Raw genomic sequence first — 21,740 nt, forward strand, 5'->3', positions numbered from 1 at the left:
GAGGTTAAAATTGTAATCTTATACTATATTATATTTTTAATTAATCTACACTTTTTTACATCTACCTTTTTGCCCTTACATCTTAAATAAGGATGTGGTAGCTTAATTATGGAATATATATAAATGTGGAAAATATGATTTAAAATTAAAATATATACCTAAAGAAGTAGAATATTAGAGAAATGAGAGATTTATTCATAAATGTTTTATTCAACGTAATGTTCCAAACTAAGGAAATAAATTATGAGATTTGAACTTAATGAATAAATTATGAATCCATTTTATAAAAATACTAATCCTATATTATTTTCTTCTTTTTTCTTATATAAAATATTAGAGTTTTAAGCTTCATTCAGTATATCATTAAATAAATTAATAATAATAATAATAATAATAATAATAATAATAATAATAATAATAATAATAATAATTGATTTTATAGTTTTTATTTTAAGAATTTTGTAATTTTTATTATACTACTTCTTTCCTTTCCAAAATTTTAATTTATTTAAATTTTTTATTCTTAGAACATTGCAATCAAACTTCGATCAAATAAATAATTACAAGGCATTTTCTCTTTTGCTTTATAAATAATTGAGTTATTAGCTCAATTCATTATATCATGAAATAAATTTAAGAAAATATGTATAATATATTAATACTAATTGGGTGTAGGTTTTTTTATATCATACTTACTATTCTAAATTATTCAATTTTGAAAATTTAATTTATTCAAATTTTTAACTTTTGGAAAATTATTGTCGAACCTTAGTTAAAATAAATATAATACTAATTGAATTTATTATTTTAATTTTATGTATTTTATAATATTAGTACTCTAATTTGATTTTTGAGTATTTATTTTTATGTTATTCCTATGTAAAATATATAATATACTCTATTGAATTTCACTATTAGCTTTATTAGTCTTTATTATAGAAATTAGATCACCCCCTAATGATCATGCTAATTGATTTTATTCAAAAATAGCGTTTGATTATATTTGTCCACATATAAAATATAATTATGGCACAAAGACATAAGGGCATGTATTGTGACATAGAGAAATTATATCTCTAAATCACTACTCTTAAATTAAATAAAAATACTACTAGTAAAGTAACAATAGCCTATTAAAATAAAAATACAAAAAAGGACTACTTTAGGAAGCTTCCGGATTGAGGTCCTTCCACAGTGAGACACGAGAGTCTGTTTCACACGTGGCTCATCTAATACATACACGCGCCTCTACACCAAGATCTAATCCTCTGCGGTGCAGCCCACCATACAGCTAGCATGCATCAATTAAGAAGCTTCCGATTTCGCGAGCTGCTCCGCGTCAGCCACGACGAGTTCCGCTCATCGCCGCTGCTGTCTTCATCCATCGGCTCAGATTTGATATCACCCAACGGCTGCTGCAGCTGCAAATCCATATCCGAACTCCCCTCCCCCTCCCTCCCGCGCTTCATTCCGATCGGCACGCCGAACAATCTCGCGCTTATTTCCTCCGCCGCCGATCTGATATGGCTCTCCTCCGCGCCGTTCGCCGCCGCCGCCACCACCGCCGTCTGGATCTCCTCGCAGAATTTCGTCATCGGAAGCAGATCTAACGGCTTCATCGCGTTCTCCGCCACTGACAGCTGCGTTTGCTGGTCGCTGCTGCTGCTGCCGCCGCTCTTGTTGTAATTCGACATCAGAGCGAAAATATTGTTACATAAATCCTTCATTTGGCTCAGCTCTTTGTTGAGCTGCGAGTTCTCCTTCCTCAGCCTCTCGTTCTCGCCGATCAGCTCCGATGTGCCGCCGCTGAAATCGCGTGCCACAGCCGGTGAATTGGAGGAGGAAATCACCTGCTCGTCGCCGGAATCGGACGGAGACACCGTTCTTAGCGCGGATATTGTTGGTGGCACCGCCGCCACGACGGCCGGAGACGACTGAGAAATTTTTCGGCGCTGAATGTCGCACAAAAGCTTCTTCTCGCCTCTCCGAAAGCAATCGTTAGAGAATTCCCACCGGTCCGGCATAACCTTCCTGAATCCCTAAATTCAACAATTTTTTTTAATCGTCAACAACAGAAAACACAAAGGTGAACCACAAATCCAGATTATCCGAGCTTACGTAGGTGTTCAACTGGCGAACAAAACTAGAGAAATTGTTGTGCTTGAAATACTTGGGCAGCAAATCTCTGGCGAACTCCGTGGGATTCCAAACGATAAAAGCAGATCCGTCTTCGTTCCAGGAGATGATGTCATCGATCGCCTGGTCGTCGACGAGCTGATACGTCTTTGTGAGAAACGGCGTCGGAAGAGAGCGCGGTGCATCGCCGGCCGTCGATTCACCGCTGCCGCTCCGATCCCCCGGTGGCAGAGCCATAACGCCGCCCACCTACACCGCACCAACACCTATCATCAATTCAAAGGCAACGCAGCTAAATCAATCACAAAAACCGGATAGTATTATACCTGCAGGCGTTAATTCGGTTGAAATCTAATTTCCCAGAGAGGGAAAGCGCCAAGGTTGTGTGGTAATTCCAGAAGGTTCTGTGACAAATAAATGTAGAGAGAGAGAGAGAGAAGAAGAAGAAGTAAAAAAAGAGCAAATATTGATGGGATAGAGAAACAAAAATGGGAAAAAAATGATGAGAGAACAGAAAACAGTGCAAGGGAAGGAAACAACGAGAAGTTTCGTGGGGCATGCGTACGTGGCGGTAGGAGAGTGGATAGAAGAAGACAGCTCAATTAAATCTGAGGAGCCCAAATAGTGTGGCGTTGAAATTTCTTGAACGTTTTCTACTAATTTAAACCAATATTAATTAGAAGCGTAACAACTAACAACAGTATGTAAATAATGTCTCTTATATTACTACTATTGTTTATTTTCTTTTTGTGTGTACATGCAAGAAATATCTGCATAAGTTATCCCTTTCTGTGTTAGATATTTGACTGGAATCAATAGAAAGGAAGTGCATAAGCCTTTTCGAATTTAATTTGGACCTGATGACCTTTGGACCGAAGAAAGTGATAACATATTTTAAGCATAATTTATTCTATGAATGCTATATGGAGAAATAGAAAATAAGTTTTACATCATACACTTGATACATTCTACATTCACATGGTAATTATGGGGCCCTCATGTTTGAACAGAAATAAATCAAGAAGAATGTTATGATTACAATTTGTTTGTTTTTAATAAACAATGATTAATAAGAGTGGCATTTGTTATGCCTTGTGCTTCCTTTTATTTTTGTAAATCTGAGGAATATTTTCTTACCAATAATTGAAGTCCTCAAACATCTGTTTGTCCTACAAAATATTAATCTTTTTATCCAAACGGTCATGCATAGCATAACTGTATAAGATCCATAGCACAACTTGACATGGTTATAGCTTATATGGTTCTGTGAAATTTTGTTATGAAGCAAGATATAATTGTCATCAGCTTCGTATGAAGAGGTACATGCTGTGATTTGTAGTTGATGCTGCCTGTCCGCCCCATTTTGAAGATTCAAAATCTGCACTTGGTAATATTTTCTGAGATTACAACTGTTGCAGTATCTGTTTGCTGCCTATTTTTTTGTTTGAATTCAAAAAGGTATCCTCAGCTTTGTCTCTGGTATTGTAGTAGCATGAAGATTTGTAAGGAGCTCCAGTGTCAATACTTGCTAACAAGCAGGTAACTGTGTCATCCTGGTTAAATGTTAATTGAGGAGGATAGTTCATTACTTGTCTTGTAGTATCATTTCATCGCATTTAATACGACTTCGAGTTATCTCAGTCTTCTTATGCAATCAAGGCTTTGGTGTTTTTCTTTCAGTCTTTTTTAGAAGAATAGATAATGTAAACTAAAGAAGATAGGTTGAACAAAAAGAAGTTTGAACAAGTACCCTGCTGTGTTCTTGTGCTGCACAGGATCTTGAAGAAGCCGTATCAACTGATAACTCCCTCGGTATCTGGACATCGATAAATTAGACGATCGAGATTATAAATTTCAAGCTAATTCCGATTTCCACTTAAAGGAATGTAACCAACTTGTAATATGTATTGCAGAATGGGGATAAAGGAGGCTGTGAACTGGCTGGTAGATGCAATGGAAAGAAGCAAGATAAGTGAATGTTGAGGCTTCGTGCTGGAAGCAATATTGTTAACAAGTGATTGAATACGACCCAACTCTTCATATAATTCCGTACATAAAATATAACTGGCCATTACAATTCAAACTTATACAACAGATCTTTACCAGTAACATTGGTCATTTCAAATCCATTAGGCTTATTGCTACCATAGCTCTATTCCGGATTAGTTCAGCACAGAAGAAGCATGGGCACTGGTTTTTCCCTTTGCAGCTGGTTGAGGTCCTGCCAAGAATCAACAGCAATAGGAGAGAATGAATTTCTTGAATACAACATCAAAGACTTGGGGTGCAGTAAGACAGTTTCCTTCAATATGGAAACAGGCATGGTGATCCTGTACAATGCATGTATATAGATAGATATTGCTTGATGTTGTCATCAAATTCAGCTGAAACTTGAGTTGCAGAAATAGATGACCAATTGGCACTATCATTCTCTTCATTGAAAGCCACACTTGAGGATACATGTCTACAAATTGTGTTGAATCCACCACACCATCTAAGAAACATTAACCAATGAGACCATTTCTACTCCTTCACATATGACATTAAATCCCAGTCTAGTCTACTCCAAGCATAATTCAAGTCTTACTGCCACAATCATACAGTGCTAGTTCTAGATTATGCACAAATTCTGTTGCCATCCCACACCATAATGTATAGCCATGTCTATGCCAAACAACTCTCTGAACAAGAGGACATTGCAATGATCTAAGCCTCAGATTAAAAAAAAATCAGAATTGGGGATTTTCCCTTATATGAATCAAAATATGTAGTGTAAATGTTTTTAATAGAAATGAGGAGGCTTACTAGATGATATAAGGGCTTTAGGCCTGGTTTTGAACAAAATCTTGTGGCGAATAACTCCAATCACGTCTAATTCCACCCTTTTTGAATCTGAATCTGACTCATCCCCAACCTCGATCTTCTTCAACACTAAAATAGGCTTTTTCAAACTCTGTTTTGATCCGGTCAGCTCATGGTACCCCACTACAAGTGTGTAACTTTCCTGAAAACCCCCAAAAATACAACATTTGAAACTCATCAAATTCTAAGCGAGATCAAGGAAAGTGGATTAGTGGGAAACAAATTGATTGTTTATACCTCGGAAGAAGGGCGGCAGAGAAGGCCGATTTGGAGGTTTTGGATGCGGTCTTGGAATGAGGGCTGGGCTTCGACGGTGCCCTGAAGCTCCACAATCGCCCATTCAGGGCACTGCCTCTCTCCGCAACTGCACTTCACCTGTATTAGCATCTCCGATTTCAAATCTCACTCCTTTCTACGGTGGGGTGTGTGTGTGTGTGTTTGTGAGGGTTTTGGGGGTGGATGATTTGGCGGGAAAGGTCTTAACTCAATGCTTTTTCCCTCGCAAGAGATAGTAGAACGCAGTCGTTTAGGGATTCGGCTTATGCTTCGATTTTTTTTTTTTTTTTTTAAATGAAGCTCGTCTTCTTTATAATTAAGGATTGTAGGGGATGATGAAATGTTGCGAGAATCTACGGTGGATGTTGTTAATTATCTTCGGTTCAAAATTCAAATCAAAAGAAACAAAGTCATAAAGTCTTTACTCTATGAAATTTAACATGGTATCTAAATCAGGGAAATCTTCTACAAAATGTTTGTCTTTCACAGTGTATGCATGGTACAAATTTTCCGGCCCCTAAAAATAGGAATGTCCTCTAAAAATAGAAATTTTGTAAACGACAAGAGTTTTAATGCTAAAGTGGTGAAATATGAGAGAAATAGCAAGAAGAAGTAATTGAATATTATTAGTAAAAAAAGTGGCCACCTCGTACCAAAAAATGGAAATAAACTACTTTGTGCGTCGGACCAAAAAGAAAAAATTGACAATTAAACAAAACTTTGATAACATGAGAACACAACATTTACATATATAATGTCCTGAAAATCTACATTGACGTCAAGTAGATCTTCTCCCGAAAAATGATCAAGGAATGAAAAAACATAACAAAAACTATTATACATTTTCATTGATTCAGTTATGGAGTGGATTTGGGCCACCAGGAACAAGCCTTTTTGACACAGTGTTCAAGTTTTTGGCTTTGCTTCGATTCCAGTACTTAGGAACTGTTGCGAAGTGTCGAAGAAAAGTGTAATGAAACTTGGCTCTAATTCTTACTTCATTAGCTGCAGCATCAATGTTTCTGCAACTTGTTAGATGCATCTGCGCACACAAAATCATTAACATCACCACCAACAATGAACATCTCATGTCTGAATCAACTTTGAAATTAAACACCCCCACCTATAGCTCTATGATTTTGCAGTTGATATTAATTAGAGTATGGTGTTTGTTTGTAGCTATATGACTTTGATCAGATTTTATAACATATTTATAGCGAGGATTAATTGAAGATCAGAACCCACTTCTTTACGCGTACCACAAAATATGGTTTTGTGTTGTAAAAGTCCACTTTTTTGGCTTAAACTACTCGTTGACTTCTTATTTAATATTCTTCAGCCTGCACTATCATTTGTGTACGGATTCATGGTTGTAGAGAATCAATTGGAAAATACTAGTACATGTCTTTGTCCCAAATTGATGTCACATTTCATTTTTATAAAAAACTTGTCCCTCGTATCAATATACTCCCTCCGTCCCATTAAATATGCAACATTTACGAATCGACTATGTAGTGTTGTTTTGTAAGTTAATGGAAAGAGGATAAAATAAGAGAGATGAAAAAATAGCGATAGCAATATTTCAATTCTAGAAAACTTTTCATTTTTAATGGGACAAATTAAAAAGGAAAACGTTACATATCTAATGGGACAAAGGGAGTATAAAATTATATGATCTCTATTCACTTTACACACAAAACAATAATATCTCTTAAAATTTCGTTTCATCACCCAAATGTGACATCTATTATAGGACCGAGGAATTATATAAATTTAATTTAGAATAAATACTTGAAGAATGTAAGCTGTTAAATGTACACGCTCCAAATGGTGGTTACTAGTTAGCCACAAATCAAAAGAATAAGAGGTCATATATATAATAAAATAAACGAAAATACAGATATAGCAATAAAGTCAGAGGGCTAGTATATGAATTTAAATTTTGGTCAACTTTCCAAATTCCAAGTACTTGAATAAATTGGTAATACAGACTGATGTATATACCCATTGATAATTTGATATAGACATAGTTGATGTTAAAATTATATAAATAGCGTATTCAAACAAAAAGTCTTGTGGCCGGTTGCATCGTTAATTTAATCTCAATCCTCAGTGTTGGTATTGAAATTAACAAAATTAACCTTAAAGTTCAAAAAGTAGAAAAAGGATAAAATATCCGAAAATTATAGAATCATCAGTAATACTAATAGCAAAACATATAGTAGTACTACTCTAGGCCACATAAAAGTTCAAAAAGATACCTGATTGATTCTAAATAATCGGAGATGATCTGCATACATTTAGGATAGAGGCCAACTAGATAATCAGAGTAAGAACACCATGCTACAAAACCGCCTACACGTGCAGCCTCTTACGTTAGTCCTGAAATGGATAGACTACAATTACCAACACAGCCGAAGCATGCTCGCATTCCAGTGGCAGCGTTACATATGCATCTACAGAGAGTTTGATTGTGATAACGCTCATTTTTTATATTTCCCCAGTCTACCTCTGTTTACCTGGAAAAGCATCGAGGTTTCAATGAATAAAATGTGCCAAGTCATGCAGAAGGAGAAAAAAACCATTAGTTTGAATACTAGCATAACACACTCATCATTCAACCACCAAATAATTTAACACATTCGCAAAGATGAATAAGAACATCGACAGTTTCCATCATAAATTTCTTGCAAAAGACAAGTTTTACCTATTTACCAGCTTGTCGGCAAGGCTTTTAGCATGCTCCAAATTATGGAGCCTCTTTACAGCACCATCTTCATTTTGGATGGCAAGATTTAAGTGAAAGAATATATCCTTGTAAGCTTTCTCAACTTCTTCTGAGTTTTCATCTGCTTGTGTGTGCAACCAATCCATAGGTACACAGGCATGATCTGAATCTTCAGATTTATCATGAGACTTTGAACTGTTGTGCAAAGACTTGCTGCTCTCTCTTTCGCATACCTCTACTTCTAACTTAGCTGCCATCATAACAGCACGTCTGATGCATGAAGAAGGTAACTGCAATCAAGATTAAACATAAGTGTCAATAGAACATAAGACAAGAGAAGTCTTAGGTCAAGAAAGCCATAGCTCAAGTCCAGGAATATGAATATCCGAATAACCTAGGTCACTATACTTGTTAGTACTTCACAATTATTGCTTCAACCAAATTTTTTACAAAGAGTGTCAAAAGCATACCTGTGCAAGTTGAGCGACCTTAAACCCAAAACTTCTCTCAGACACCCCAGGCACAAGCTTGTAAAGGTAGGTTACATCTTCATGATTCACAGTATCCACCTCCTTGAGCTCCGCATCAACATCCTTCTCTTGTGTCAAATAAGAAACATGGAATGCTCCGACAGATCCTGGGAACTCATTTCTAATGCTGAGTATTTCTGGATAATGTGTAACGAAGAGGACCATACATCTTTTATGCTCAAGTAGGTAATGCAATGTAGCATAAGCAATAGCCACACCGTCATGTGTACTTGTGCCTCTTCCGAGTTCATCAATTATGACCAATGAGCGGGATGTGCAGGTTTGAAGAATGTGAGATGTCTCGCTCAATTCTTCCAAGAAAGTGCTTTTCCCTAGCTGAATACTATCCGAAGCTCCCATCCGAGTGAAAATGCCATCAACAACATGCAATTTTGCTGATGATGCTGGAACGAAGCAGCCAACCTATGGAAATCAGAAGAACAGATACTGAAGAGTGAAGAGGATCTAGCTTCTAAAACATTGTCATAGGAAGAATGGAATGAACAACTTGTACACGCCTCATAAAATAAAAGTGATTTGTGTAATGTAAGTCATAATAACATTTGACAAACTCAATGTAAGTGATTACGGTCACGTGAGTGCAATAATTCATTTAAAATCTACTTTTGAATTGGCAAATCTAAGTCTAAATATCACATACCCATTCTTGGTTTCTATTCTACACTAAGTTTACTCACAATTTTACTATTACCTGAGCCAAGAGAGAAATGAGAGCAACTTGTCTTATATAGCAACTTTTTCCGCCCATGTTTGGTCCGGTAATAACTTGACAGTATTGCCCATCTGCATGCAAATTTGTGTCATTTGGAACAAAAGTATCCTGCAGGATATTCTCCATAACCTGTCGAAGTTAATGAGCAGAAAGCCTTAATCAAAATTGCAGGCTAATTACACTCTAAAATGTCTTAGAATGAATAATCACATACAGCTCCTAGCTAATTAATCTTCAATGGCTATCATGACAGATATCGAGAACTATCATTGCACTTGGTGTTACATACTTATGCAGCAAAGCTATTTTATCCCAGTAAGCTTGTAAATCCCACTAACAAGCAGAACAGAAAGTACAAGTCACTATGAGGAAAATCTCTTCCATTGCCCAATAGCATTAATGCATTATTAATCAGGAGAACACAGTTACACACATAAAAATGAAAAACTATAATTATAAGTGGAAAAAAATGGCAACTAAATTAATACAAATATGGCTATCAGATGGATATGTCCATATACTTATAAGTGAAATAAAACATTATACATGTAAACTATAATATGAAGACTCCATGGTTAAACCTCCTTGACATTCACAATTGCTTCAAGTGCAAATAACCATGATAATCATAACTTTAGTCCAGCAAAAAAAAAAGCATGAAAAGATGGGAAGAATATTAAAACAAAAATGAAAGCTAACAAATGGACAAACACCAATACAGATGTAGACTACATACTGGATGTCGGCCACTATTGATGATAATCTGATTAGGCTCCTCATCACTTACAAAAACAGGTCGAACATAATTCTGCAATGATAAAGCAAATTCAAATATTAGCAAAAGCCCTTGGAAAATTATGCATATGAAGTCGGAATCATATAACAACAGAACCTTATTCCTAGATAGCATGGCAAGTGAATTTAAACAGTCCAAAGTGGCTAATGCTTGAACGGCAGCCTGAAACTCAGAATAGCATCCACCAAATGTTTTCAAAAACCCTTCCCAAGTGGCTCGACAAACAATTGACAGCTCCTCGTTAGCCAGAGTTAATTGGTCTAAGGCATTCAATACTTCAGGTGGATGGTACCTAATTGTTTTCTTCGTGCTATTTACTTTAACCCAATTTGAAGGTATCCTAACATCAAGAGACAGCTGCAAACAGAGGTTATGTCAATGCAGGGAAGTGGAACAAACATACATAGAGTCATAGACCGGTACATCTTATATAGAAATAAAGAACAACCATTCACATAAGAGAAAATCCGAGCTTATAATTAAAATAGGCACAAAATGAAGCAAGCACATGCAATAGTTAATGGACAAAGTTATGTTAAGGAGATGAAGTTGTTAAGGGAGGCACATGGGGGCTGTACTGAGAAATCAAAGAAGCTATTGATCATACCAGAAATTTAATTTAATAGAAGTACCTCTATCAAATGTGTGACTCCAGATACAGTTGTAAATTCAAGATTGTGCATACGCAGTTGTTTGCGATACTGAAGAAGCAATTCATGCAACATCTCATTGGCCAATTGCACTTTGTTTTTGGCTGAAGCAACCTACAAAAGCAACAAACATTTATGCAAATTTAGATCAAGGTATGACAGAGCTTACAGAATAATCTGGATGGGCACACATGCTCTCTCGATCATACCTCTGAGAAATTTCCATCAGAAACAATAAAAAGGTTATGAAAATCCCGTCGATCAGCAGCTTCTTTGCTAAGATGAGACAGGAGTCTTGCTGCAGTATTTATAACACTGGAGGATGAGGCTGTGAATATCACCTTTCTCAACAAACCAGAGTGCACAGTCCTGTCTCTGAGACTGTTGTTTATGTCCTCTATATGACCTTGAAGTTGATGCAATTGTCTTCCAGCAACCAAGAGAGCTTGAACAACTGCAATGAACTGTACAGTGTTCCCAAGAATATAGTCATAAATACTACATGAGAGGAAAGCTGTAAAGAAGAAACTGCATAGAAAATGTTGGATCCAAAGCAGAAAGGTAATTTCATGAATAATTAATACCGACCTGGAATGAAATTAATACAGTGAAAGATGATGAAACAAATATTACACAGCAGAAAACTCACCTAGCACATGAAAATAATTTCTCAGGAATCAAAAGTATTAATAGGGCTTGAACTTCACGGAAGGAAGTTTAAAAAGGACTAGATCAGAGTTTATATGATATTAGTAAGCAATGGCACTCGCATGAAGAGCAGCGTAGATTACGATAGGGCTGAACATCAGAGCATTTTAGGTCAATTTTTATTGGTTACCTCAGATGGGGTAGCAGTTCGATGAAAAATTCTTGTAATCCCACGTTGAACATCAGGTGCTCGTCCTAAAGTGGTCAAAACAGATGATATTGTATGATGGAGTTCAGGCTGCACTACCATGATGTCAGGATTTTCCTCTTTTGAACCAACCTCAGACACTGAACAAGAGCCCATGGATTTCAATATTTCAGAAACAGCATCTGAACGTGCATAGATCATGTTTCTATCACATAAAGGATGAGTTACCTGCAAAATAATATTGAGAAAATCAAGTAAAACACATCAATAAGCATAAGTAGCAGAAGGGGAAGGGAAACCAAATCTTATAGAGAACATGGCAGGATCTAGTATACTCCATACCCAGTGTCTGAGAAGCCTAGATCCAAAAACAGTAAGGGTATTGTTTATGCATTGCAACAGGGATCCACATTCGGAACCATCATAATTATTCTTCAGCACCTTCACTTGGACATGGTAATCAAGAATCAAGATGAGACTGCCTTTGAAACCGGGTTGCATAGAACCCTAAAATATGACTAAACCACTGACCTCTAGCTGTTGAAGAGCATTGGCTGAAAGGGTCATCTCTGTGATGCTAGCAAAAGGTCGAAACGAAGCTTCCAAACAAAGAATTCTTTCAAACCCAAATTGTTTCAGGTGATGAATTGTTAAAGCTAATGCTTGAATGACTAACTCAGGCATAGCTTTTAACCCCTTCAGATTGAATAAATCGTAAGGCAAAAAAAAACACTTATCAGCAATATAAGCATGACATGGATACGTTTGACAAGTGACAACTAAAAAGGCCATAAAATGAAGTCAGTCGGACCTCAAACCTCAAGCAGTTATTGCCTTGGCCATTTGCAGCTATAATGTTCTGTTGGTCACCACAGGTGTTGTTACTTTTGCTTAAACTCTCATATAGTGATATCAATTCAGACAGGCCACCACCATCCCGTAAGCTACCTTGCGAAGCATGCATGACTCGGACATTTGAGGCAGGTCCAGCATATGCCAGTAGCAACTAAACAGGGAAAGACTAAATCAATAAGTATATATAAATTGTTGGCATAAAGAAAGAACCTTGATGATGCAAGGATATGCACATGAAACACAAAAACTGTATCAGGATAAGAGGTTGCTCAATGTCAAGTCTGCAACGTGCATCACTTTCCAATTCTTCTAGAAGACAAAAGTCATCGTTGTCTCCAAGGGTAGTTAGAAATGATGGCAATTAAAAGTTCGTTTGTGGATAAGGTTTTGTGACTTAAAACATACTTTATGTTCAGACTGTTTCTAAAACATCCAAACCTAGAATGATCAATTACAAAAGTGAAAATTCATAAGTTGCCAAGCAATCTAGAAATGTTTTACAGAAAACTTAAAAGAAATATATATCAATGAAGATTAGAGGAGACAAATAAAGATCACATATTTAAGACTGTACAAAAAACGTTTTTAACTCTGTTTTCTTGTTTTGTTTTTTTCTATTAGGGTAGATCTCTGCAACTTCTGGTTCCAGTTTCCATAAACGAGGTCTAAATCTAATGACATGTTTATAGAATTCTTAGTTACAGTTTCTATAGATGACCTGAGTAATTCATTGATGACAAAAGATTGGCCTCTCTGTGTAGATTGAATTATTAGACATATGTAACAGCCATGGTTTTGTGTCCCATTAACAAAATCTAGTTTTTATAGAATGTTTTCGAGAGGAATTAATTCTGATGACAGTTAAGAGACAGTACGGCCTATGTTAAATTTAATTGTTGGATTTTTCTGAAACCTCTGACCTGGACCACGACATCAAAATTTCATAGAGCATCAGGGAATGCATTTAAAGTGTAAAATAGGTGCTAAAACTGCGGTGTTTATCCCATGAGAAGAAAAAGACTCTAAGCAATTCCTGAAATAAATATTCCAACCTTCAGAGATTGAAATATCAATTCTTCTTAATTAGGTAATAGTGTAATACTTAAATGGAAAAAGAACTACCATGACCAGATGTATATCAAGTTAACATTCCACAGATGATCCTAATATGGTTATCAACAGAAGTCAAAATTCTATTAGAGAATCTTACAATAATGAAAAACTGACAATATCAAAATTTCTTAATGGTAAAAGCATAAGTGAATCCAAATATATGATAAAGGTCGCCTTGTCATAACATTATTTAATTTTTCCATTTCTGACACCTCCCAATGTCGTGTGACATACAAGAAGCACAATATCAATACTATGCAACCAATTTTCCATAAGAAATCAAGAACGAATATTAAAACAACCTTCTCGGTCTGCTTAGACAGAGGCCTTCTAAGAAGCAACTCAGCAGGAGTCAAACTAAAAACCATAGCCTCCAATCCAGCTCTCGTAAAATCATCATCAAACTCGCGATAAACAACGTCGCCAGTCGAAATTTCAACCGCCACAGCCCCAATCCTCGCATCCGCTTCCCCACCCCTCTCCACTACACAAAACAGATAATTACTACACGACCCGGACCCGCACCCCTCCTCTCCACCCCCTAAATCCTCAGCAGCCTCGAGAGTAGCCTTGGTGTACAGGGCCGACAGCCCCCGGCAGAAAGGAGCAGACTTATTTGCGCCGTGAGCCTTGATGGCCGCAGTCTCAGTTTGTTTGACAACACCAACCTTATACCCCGCACTAACAAGCCTCCTCACATGAAAATTCAGCCTAAAAGTTGGCACACTAGCAGTTAAGAAGTTGTGATCCATGTATGCATAAATACCTAAAACTCTAGCAGCATTTTCAGCATCCTCCCCAAAAAATCGATATTTATACCCAACCTCAATCATCAGAAGCACGTCAGGGTACTTGTTTTTGAGGTCTATTACCTGATTCTCTAATGGAGTGTACTTAGGGTTTCCGGATTTTGGGAAATTGGTGATTCGGGAAGGTTCTAGACGATCGAGGGAGGGTTCTAGGAGCTTGCTGAGGAACTTCTGGTGAAGGATAGGATCGGGATTGGGGATGTCGGTGAGTTTGTTGTGGATGTGATCGGTTTTGAGGCGTTTGGCGGGGGAGAATGAGACGGTGGTAGCGATTTTGGGGGGTGGGGTTGAGGGAGGGTTTCGAGCGGAGGGGTCGGGTTTGGGGGCGAAGAAACGGGAAATGATTTGTTGTTTTTGCTTGCCCATTGTAGTGAGGCGTGAGCTATGGTGGTCGGGGAAGAGGCGCCGCGCCGCCTGTTTGCAGCGGTGCTTCTGTTTTTGACGTTTCGTAATTCTTCGGATTTGGCGCCACGCACCATTCCAACTGTTGTATCACTCTCCCTTTTCTTTTTTTTAATAAATACATATTATTCTAATATTGCATTAATTTAATAGTTTTAAAATGTAGTACTAAATTCATTACACAAAATTTCAAAAATATCAAAATTGTAATCACGTGGAAAATTTGTTTAATATGGAGGAAAGATGGCTTAAAACTAGTTATATATGCTAATTTTTTAATAATTATTTTTCAAAATGATATTATTAGATTGCATTAGGTGAATTTCATATAGAAATTCAACGTAAATTAAAGAATATATTTTCAAAAAATAAAAAATACTCCTAAAATTATATAGTTATACTCCACTGGTCTAAAGGTAGTCGAGTCGTATTTTTTTTGGGATTATCTCAAGATAGCTGAGTCATTTTTTTTTAACAAAAATTTTATCATCTCTCATATTTACTCTCTCTTGGTCTCTTTTACTTTATTCTCTATCTTACATTGTTATTTTCACTTTATTATTTAACACATCAATTTTTTAAATCTCGTGAATAAAGACTCTAATAATCTTAGAACAATTAACAAAGGGAGTATTTACTACTAAACGATGTGATCTTAGAACAAAGGGAGTAATATTCGAAGTATTCATAGGATATTTATACATGTACCGAGATAAGAACTATATGGAACGAAAATGATCAATAAAATAATAGAGAAAAGGAACTTATGGAAAAAAACGAACGATACAAAAATAAACAAAATGAAATTTATAAAACTAAAACGAACAATAAATATAAATAAACTAATCTTGTAAAACTAAAATAAATACTATCTGAGTTCATTGCGATAGAGATCATAGACTATGGAGAAATACATAAGAATTGAACAATGGCAATGATAACAGTAGTAATATCTAAGTATACAAACCAACGTCCATGGTAATCAGAGCTACTTCCTAATCTATACATATATATAAAAGCCGAAATTTGATCTTATTTTAAAATATTTATAAGTTACGGATGAATTTTAATATTTATAAAATAAGTATGTTTAATATAGAAAATGAAAGGTTAGAAAGGTTTAATGACATTATTATTAGATTAGCCAGCAGTTTAATAAAAAAAAAGGCTTAAATATTGATATTTAGCCTTATCATCTAGTTAAGAGTATTTGAATTGTCGTTACTTTTTTTTTATAAGTGATAGCTATGGCTATTATAGGGTCATATTCTAAATGCTTATAGCACCCTAATTCAAAATCAAGATTAAATCTCCACCTTTAAATTTTAAAATGAGTGAATGAGATTAAAGCTCACAAATCTCAATAAATAGTAGACAAAATATCAACAAAAGCATAATATCGTCATTATGTTATCATTGATAATTTTCGTGAGTGTTTTTTATATCAACATTGTGTGTTACAAATATCGACAATATGACATTAGAATATCAACACAAGGACAAGAAAATATCAACACATTTTTATTGAGATTGGACATGCATAACATTGGGATTTTGCCTACAATATATTGAGATTTTTTGTTGCATTTGTTGATAAAAGTTGTTAATCAACATGTACGAAAATTGAAATATAATTTATCAAATTTCATCACCCGAACATCGTCGGAACATATGCAATTGAGATCTCGTTGGAATCCTTATTAAATTATCTTTAATTTGATATATTTTTTGCGAAAAAATAATTTAAATTGAGAGAGTTACGTAAATTTAAAGATTTGAGATGATTTTGAGGAGAGAGAAAGTAGTTAGTTATAATTACCATATAAGATTTGACGTTAATATGCTTTCAATTTAATTAATAATTATTTAAATTTAAAATATATTACATTTGGCATTATATCAACCACAAGATCTTCTAATCTAATGGTTAAAAATTGGTCTCAATTTTGGATTGATAATTAGTTAGGAATTGATCACCTCCCGGCTACTATAAATATAACTATCATCACCTCAAATCTTACATTAAATATTTGTTCATATATAGCATGCTACTTAGAGCATCCACAGTAAGAATAGGTCAGTCATAGGCCAGTCACTCTCTCTCTCTGCCACGTCAGCAGCACTAAAAATCCACCCGTCACATCAGCATTTTACTCAAATAGGCTAGCCTTAGGCCAGCCATAGGTCAACCGCAATAAAAATCATTCAAAACAATCACATTTACGGAATTAAATTTACGATTAAATTACAGAATTAAATTTACAAGACATATACGGGAAAATTCATTAATTGCATTAAAAAAAAGTACATTCATTTAAAAAAATAAATTACATAATAAAGAAAAAAAACTATCGTCGTGCAGTCTTCCGTGCCCACAACTCTTCAATTATATCCTTTTGGAGTTGAATATGAGCATCCACTTGGCGCATGTCAGCATATTCCTGGAGGCGGCCGACTTCATCGTGAGGTACCCCATTTCGTACGCTAGGGGTGCCGTTCCGTGGCTTGGACCGGCTTCATCGTCATTGGCCCAACTAGTCAGTTGTACGCCTTCGTTTTCGACGATCATGTTGTGCATGATAATGCAGGCGTGCATTATATCAGCAACGCATTTGACATCCCACAAACGCGTTGGACCCTTAATTGCCTCCCATCAAGACTGGAGCACACCAAATGCGCGCTCCACGTCCTTGCGCGCCGACTCCTGCCGTTCCGCAAAGTAGCCCTTCTTGTCATCCGCCGCGTGCCTGATCGTCTTCACAAAGACAGGCCACCTAGGGTATATCCCATCCGCCAAGTAGTAGCTCATATCATGCCGGTTGCCATTGGCCACAAATGAGATGGTTGGACCGATGCTCTAACACTTCTCGTTGAAGAGGGGCGACGAGTTGAGGACGTTGAGGTCGTTGTTCGACCCGACTACCCCAAAATACGCATGCCGGATCCACAGCCGGTAATCAGCTACGGCCTCGAGGATCATCGTGGGATTCTTTCCCTTGTAGCCGGTCGTGTAGGCCCCTTTCCAGGCAGTCGGACAGTTCTTCCACTCCCAATGCATACAATTTATGTTGCCTAACATCCCGGGGAACCCATGCTGCTCCCCGTGCATCCGTATCGAGATCCCGACAATCTTGGGGGGTAGGGCTTCGAAGGTACTACTCACCGAAAATTTGAATCACGCCCTGACAGAAAAACTTCAGACATTCCAGAGAAGTCGTCTCACCGATGTGGAAGTACTCATCCCACATGTCTGTCGCGCCTCCGTAGGCCAACTGCCTGATTGCCGTTGTGCACTTTTGGATAGGGGTGTGGCCTAGTCTGCAGCCGCATCGCCTGAAGCGGAAATAAAGATATCGACGCTCCAAAGCGTCAACGATACGCATAAACAATTCCCTGCGCATTCTAAAACGCCGCCTGAACATGTTTGCCGGAAACCGCGGGTCCGGAGCGAAGTAGTCGTCATATAGCCGCTGATGTGCAGCTACGTGATCCCGATAAATCAACGCTCGGCGGTGGACAGCCGGTGGAGGGCGAGTTACCGCCTGCTGTTAGACCCTTCGCATGTACCGCTCTAGCTCGCGGTTCATGTAGGCCTCCATAGCCTCGTTCATATGCCGTTCGTACTCCTCAGTATCCCCACCACTACCACCACTACCACCACTGCTACCACCCGCGTTACTCATCGCTCGATGTTGCTCTTGTACAGAAATTTAGAGAGAGAGAAAACTCGTTAAAACAAGTGGTGCAAATGAAAATGAAACTAAAATCGCGTATATATAGGTTTTAAAAAAAAACAAAAACAAAATTGGCGCTGGCCGATCGGCACACCACAATGGCGGCCAGCGCCCTCAAATCGGCTAGCCCACGGTGATTCTTTCGCTGATTCGCGATTGACCGATCCCAATAGTTCGGCTAGCCGACCGGCTAGCGACGTGAATCGGCTAGCCTGTGGGCTAGCCGCTATTGTGGATGCTCTTATATTTCCGATATTGAAGTTTTATTCAAAGATATAAATAAATTACTTTTTAAGTTTTGATAAGTAAACATTATCTTAGTTATAAATTATAAATAAATAGCCAATAGTTGAAGATGGGAACTTTCTCAAAAAGAATGATCTTCAAGCTCACCGATAAAGGCAGCCAGGGTCATTTATCCCACCACTCCATTTTCATACTACTTTTATTAGTCAATTATTTGAAAATTAAATAGTTGCGCATTGATGCTATTGCTAAACGCATTGATCAATACGTTCTTTGGCTTTTCTACCTTCTACACAATCGAACCATTAATTTCTTTTTTTGACTAGCAATTTTTTTCTCTATAAATTTTCTCACTTATTGAATCATCACACATTATCAAGCAATTTTCCTCTCATAACTAAAAACGTAAGAGAAAAAAAAATGGCTTCATCCACCACTAGAAACTCTATGAGATCCTCACTATTGAAAATGAAAATTAACACTCTTTTTCCTCTATTAGGAATCCTCCAACATATCATTATAGTTGGGTTTTGAATCATTATGCTAAGAGTCTCTTATATTATCTTGCAGGTATTAGAATCTATTAAAGCATTGACGGTGTTTGATGACTTTACAACTAAGGCTAAAATTGTTCAAGCGGGGCATGCAACAATATTGATAATTTATACATAATGATGAATGATAGCTACCGCTATTATCTATTATATATGTTGGTTGAGTTTATCCTATGCAGATCTCATGTTAAAACATGGTTTGGTTTGTAGCTTTATGAGTATAATGGAAGGGAATGACTTGGTGGTGAATAATGAAATAACTTTACTTGAGTCCGTCACTCAAAAATCTTTTGATTAGCTTATCACACTATATTGTCAGAATCTAACAGTCTCCACACGATCCTATTTTCTTTGTGTTTATATAGTAATAATATTTATCTATTTTTACTATCATATTTTGTATATAAATATAATTATATTTTAATCTATTTTTATATTACCTTTCTCAATCAAATTTTTTAACTCTTTAAAAAATACTATAGATTATCATTTTATTTCAGGTCGTTGTCTATTAATTATTTTTGTTGATTTTTGAGGACATGTTGTTAAACTATTATAGACTTGAATACTATTCAAATACTATTAAATTTTTGTAGATTATCATTTTAGTTAGTCAAATTCAAATACTATTAAATATTTAAATTTGGTCATTTTTTAAACAATTTTCTATTCAAACTCAATTGTTCCATGATTTGAATTATGTGGATCATGGCCTTTCAAAAATAAAACAAAAACGGAATAAGATTTATTAACTATTTCAAATTAGAGTAAATAAAATAAAATGAACCGTGCATAGCACGGGTGTGAGTTCCTATTATGTTGGGGATTTCTTTGATTTTCTCGCCGAGAGTAGAGACGACTCAGACGACTTTTAAGTCAAAAATAATTAATTCTATTCGGACGTGGATCCTTGGTATTGCAATGAGGCTACACATCCTCATATGAATTTCAAGTTCAAAAAAGAAGAGATCCAAATGTAATATAGGAAATTTAAGAAATGATTTTATTTTATTTTTTGTATATATAAACTTGTTGAATTTTGTAATGGTAGTTGTATGGAACTATAATTAGCCATACAAAAAATATTGGTATATGTAAATAAAACTGAAAGCGCTGTACTAACATGCAGCATTCATTGGCAAAGAAAAAGCCACGCCTCTATACTATATATGTCTAAACAAAATTGAATGTACATTCTTGAATTAATCAATTGAGTGACCCATCATCATATTCAAAAATGAGTTCTTCATTGTTTATAAAGTTTAAATTTATCTTTCCTACATCCCATCAATGCCATTTATGAACATACACATCAATATTGCTAACTACACGAATTATTTTGCTAAAGGGCATTTTGGTAAGAATGACTTGTTTTTAAATTTGTGGATATGATTTTTGTATTCACTATGTAAAATGACTATTTCCAGCTAGTAACAATTCAAGAGTAATATATCTCCTCAGATAAAGTCCCAATTTAATTAATCTCTCTACGTAAAGATGATTTTCTCCTTCATAAAGAAATATAAGTATATTTCATATTTCCATTGTATCGTGTGCCGATCCACACAAATTAATAACAAAGCGATTGAGGGTGACAATACAGAAATACATATATATTTTCAGACCAATATGCTTGTGTGTGCATATATGAAAATGCGTGACATATTATTAAGGTAAGGTACTAACTAGCTAGCTCTATATATATGTGCATCATGAGATAGAAATAGAGGATAAAAGGCCTGGCTTAGACCACGTAATATGCTGGTGTCGATGAGCCTATGTCCACATATCTTAAATTATAAAGCTTACTGAATTAGAGGCTTATATACGACCAACCATTCTCTATTTCTCTCCTCCACTTGCACAATTATACTCTCAATTCATACATCATTTCCCAACTGTCCAACAATTCAAAACCCAAATTTCTTTTATTTGGTCAAATAATTTTTTATCGTCTCTTACTGCACAAGTGATATACTACTCTATGTTACAATTTACATTTTACAAGGTGGAGTATATAAGTATACTTAATTGTATTGTATAGATATTGGCGGTGAAAGGAATATGTCCTCAGAGCACTCCCAATGGTTTGGGGATAAACTCCCTTATTTCTCCCTAACTCCTGCCACATCAGCGCCACATCAGCACCGAAATTTATCCTCAGTTTTTAGCCAACTTTTAGCCAACCTCTGCAATGGTTTCTCCCTTATTTCTCCCTAACTCAACATTTCATTTTTACATCATCACTAATTTAATTGTTTTATTTTTATATATAATAAAGCTAGCTTATTTAATTTATAAGATAAAACAAATAATAGTAATAAAGTTCGTTGTATTAAACACGGGTACACATTACAACGAAGAAAATTAAATAAAAAAAAAAGTACACGAATGGAAAAAAAAAATCAAAAAAAAAAATTCAAAGAAAAAAAAAATTCAAGGGCGGTGGGCGCGGTTTCT

General features: G+C 36.0%; 3 protein-coding genes across 6 annotated transcripts; all 3 read right to left on the minus strand.

Moving 5' to 3' along the window:
- Positions 1-1,040: 1,040 nt before the first annotated feature.
- Positions 1,041-2,777, minus strand: LOC125189137 (heat stress transcription factor B-2b-like). The gene is made up of 3 exons (XM_048086371.1): positions 2,463-2,777; positions 2,119-2,385; positions 1,041-2,039 (listed from the first exon to the last, which is right to left on the minus strand). The coding sequence occupies exons 2-3, from the start codon at positions 2,371-2,373 to the stop codon at positions 1,302-1,304; spliced, it is 993 nt and encodes a 330-aa protein (XP_047942328.1). The 5' UTR covers positions 2,374-2,385; positions 2,463-2,777; the 3' UTR covers positions 1,041-1,301.
- A 1,328-nt stretch (positions 2,778-4,105) lies between these two features.
- Positions 4,106-5,564, minus strand: LOC125187824 (chromosome transmission fidelity protein 8 homolog). The gene is made up of 3 exons (XM_048084469.1): positions 5,236-5,564; positions 4,942-5,140; positions 4,106-4,357 (listed from the first exon to the last, which is right to left on the minus strand). The coding sequence occupies exons 1-3, from the start codon at positions 5,383-5,385 to the stop codon at positions 4,299-4,301; spliced, it is 408 nt and encodes a 135-aa protein (XP_047940426.1). The 5' UTR covers positions 5,386-5,564; the 3' UTR covers positions 4,106-4,298.
- Positions 5,565-7,431: 1,867 nt separating this feature from the next.
- LOC125188889 (DNA mismatch repair protein MSH3) lies at positions 7,432-14,812 on the minus strand. Of its 4 annotated transcripts, XM_048085979.1 has the most exons (14): positions 13,838-14,812; positions 12,379-12,573; positions 12,099-12,263; positions 11,910-12,008; positions 11,550-11,795; positions 10,921-11,175; positions 10,694-10,825; positions 10,158-10,418; positions 10,002-10,073; positions 9,245-9,394; positions 8,751-8,955; positions 8,473-8,639; positions 7,982-8,292; positions 7,432-7,656 (listed from the first exon to the last, which is right to left on the minus strand). In XM_048085979.1, the coding sequence occupies exons 1-14, from the start codon at positions 14,708-14,710 to the stop codon at positions 7,599-7,601; spliced, it is 3,189 nt and encodes a 1,062-aa protein (XP_047941936.1). In that variant the 5' UTR covers positions 14,711-14,812; the 3' UTR covers positions 7,432-7,598. The 4 variants fall into 4 exon arrangements, with proteins under 4 accessions (XP_047941936.1, XP_047941934.1, XP_047941933.1 ...); XM_048085977.1 differs by having other exon boundaries at positions 7,432-7,793; positions 7,990-8,292; positions 8,473-8,955; XM_048085976.1 differs by having other exon boundaries at positions 8,473-8,955.
- Between the last annotated feature and the right edge of the window lie 6,928 nt (positions 14,813-21,740).

Source organism: Salvia hispanica, chromosome 5, assembly GCF_023119035.1.
Source record: "Salvia hispanica cultivar TCC Black 2014 chromosome 5, UniMelb_Shisp_WGS_1.0, whole genome shotgun sequence".
Lineage (NCBI taxonomy): Eukaryota > Viridiplantae > Streptophyta > Magnoliopsida > Lamiales > Lamiaceae > Salvia > Salvia hispanica.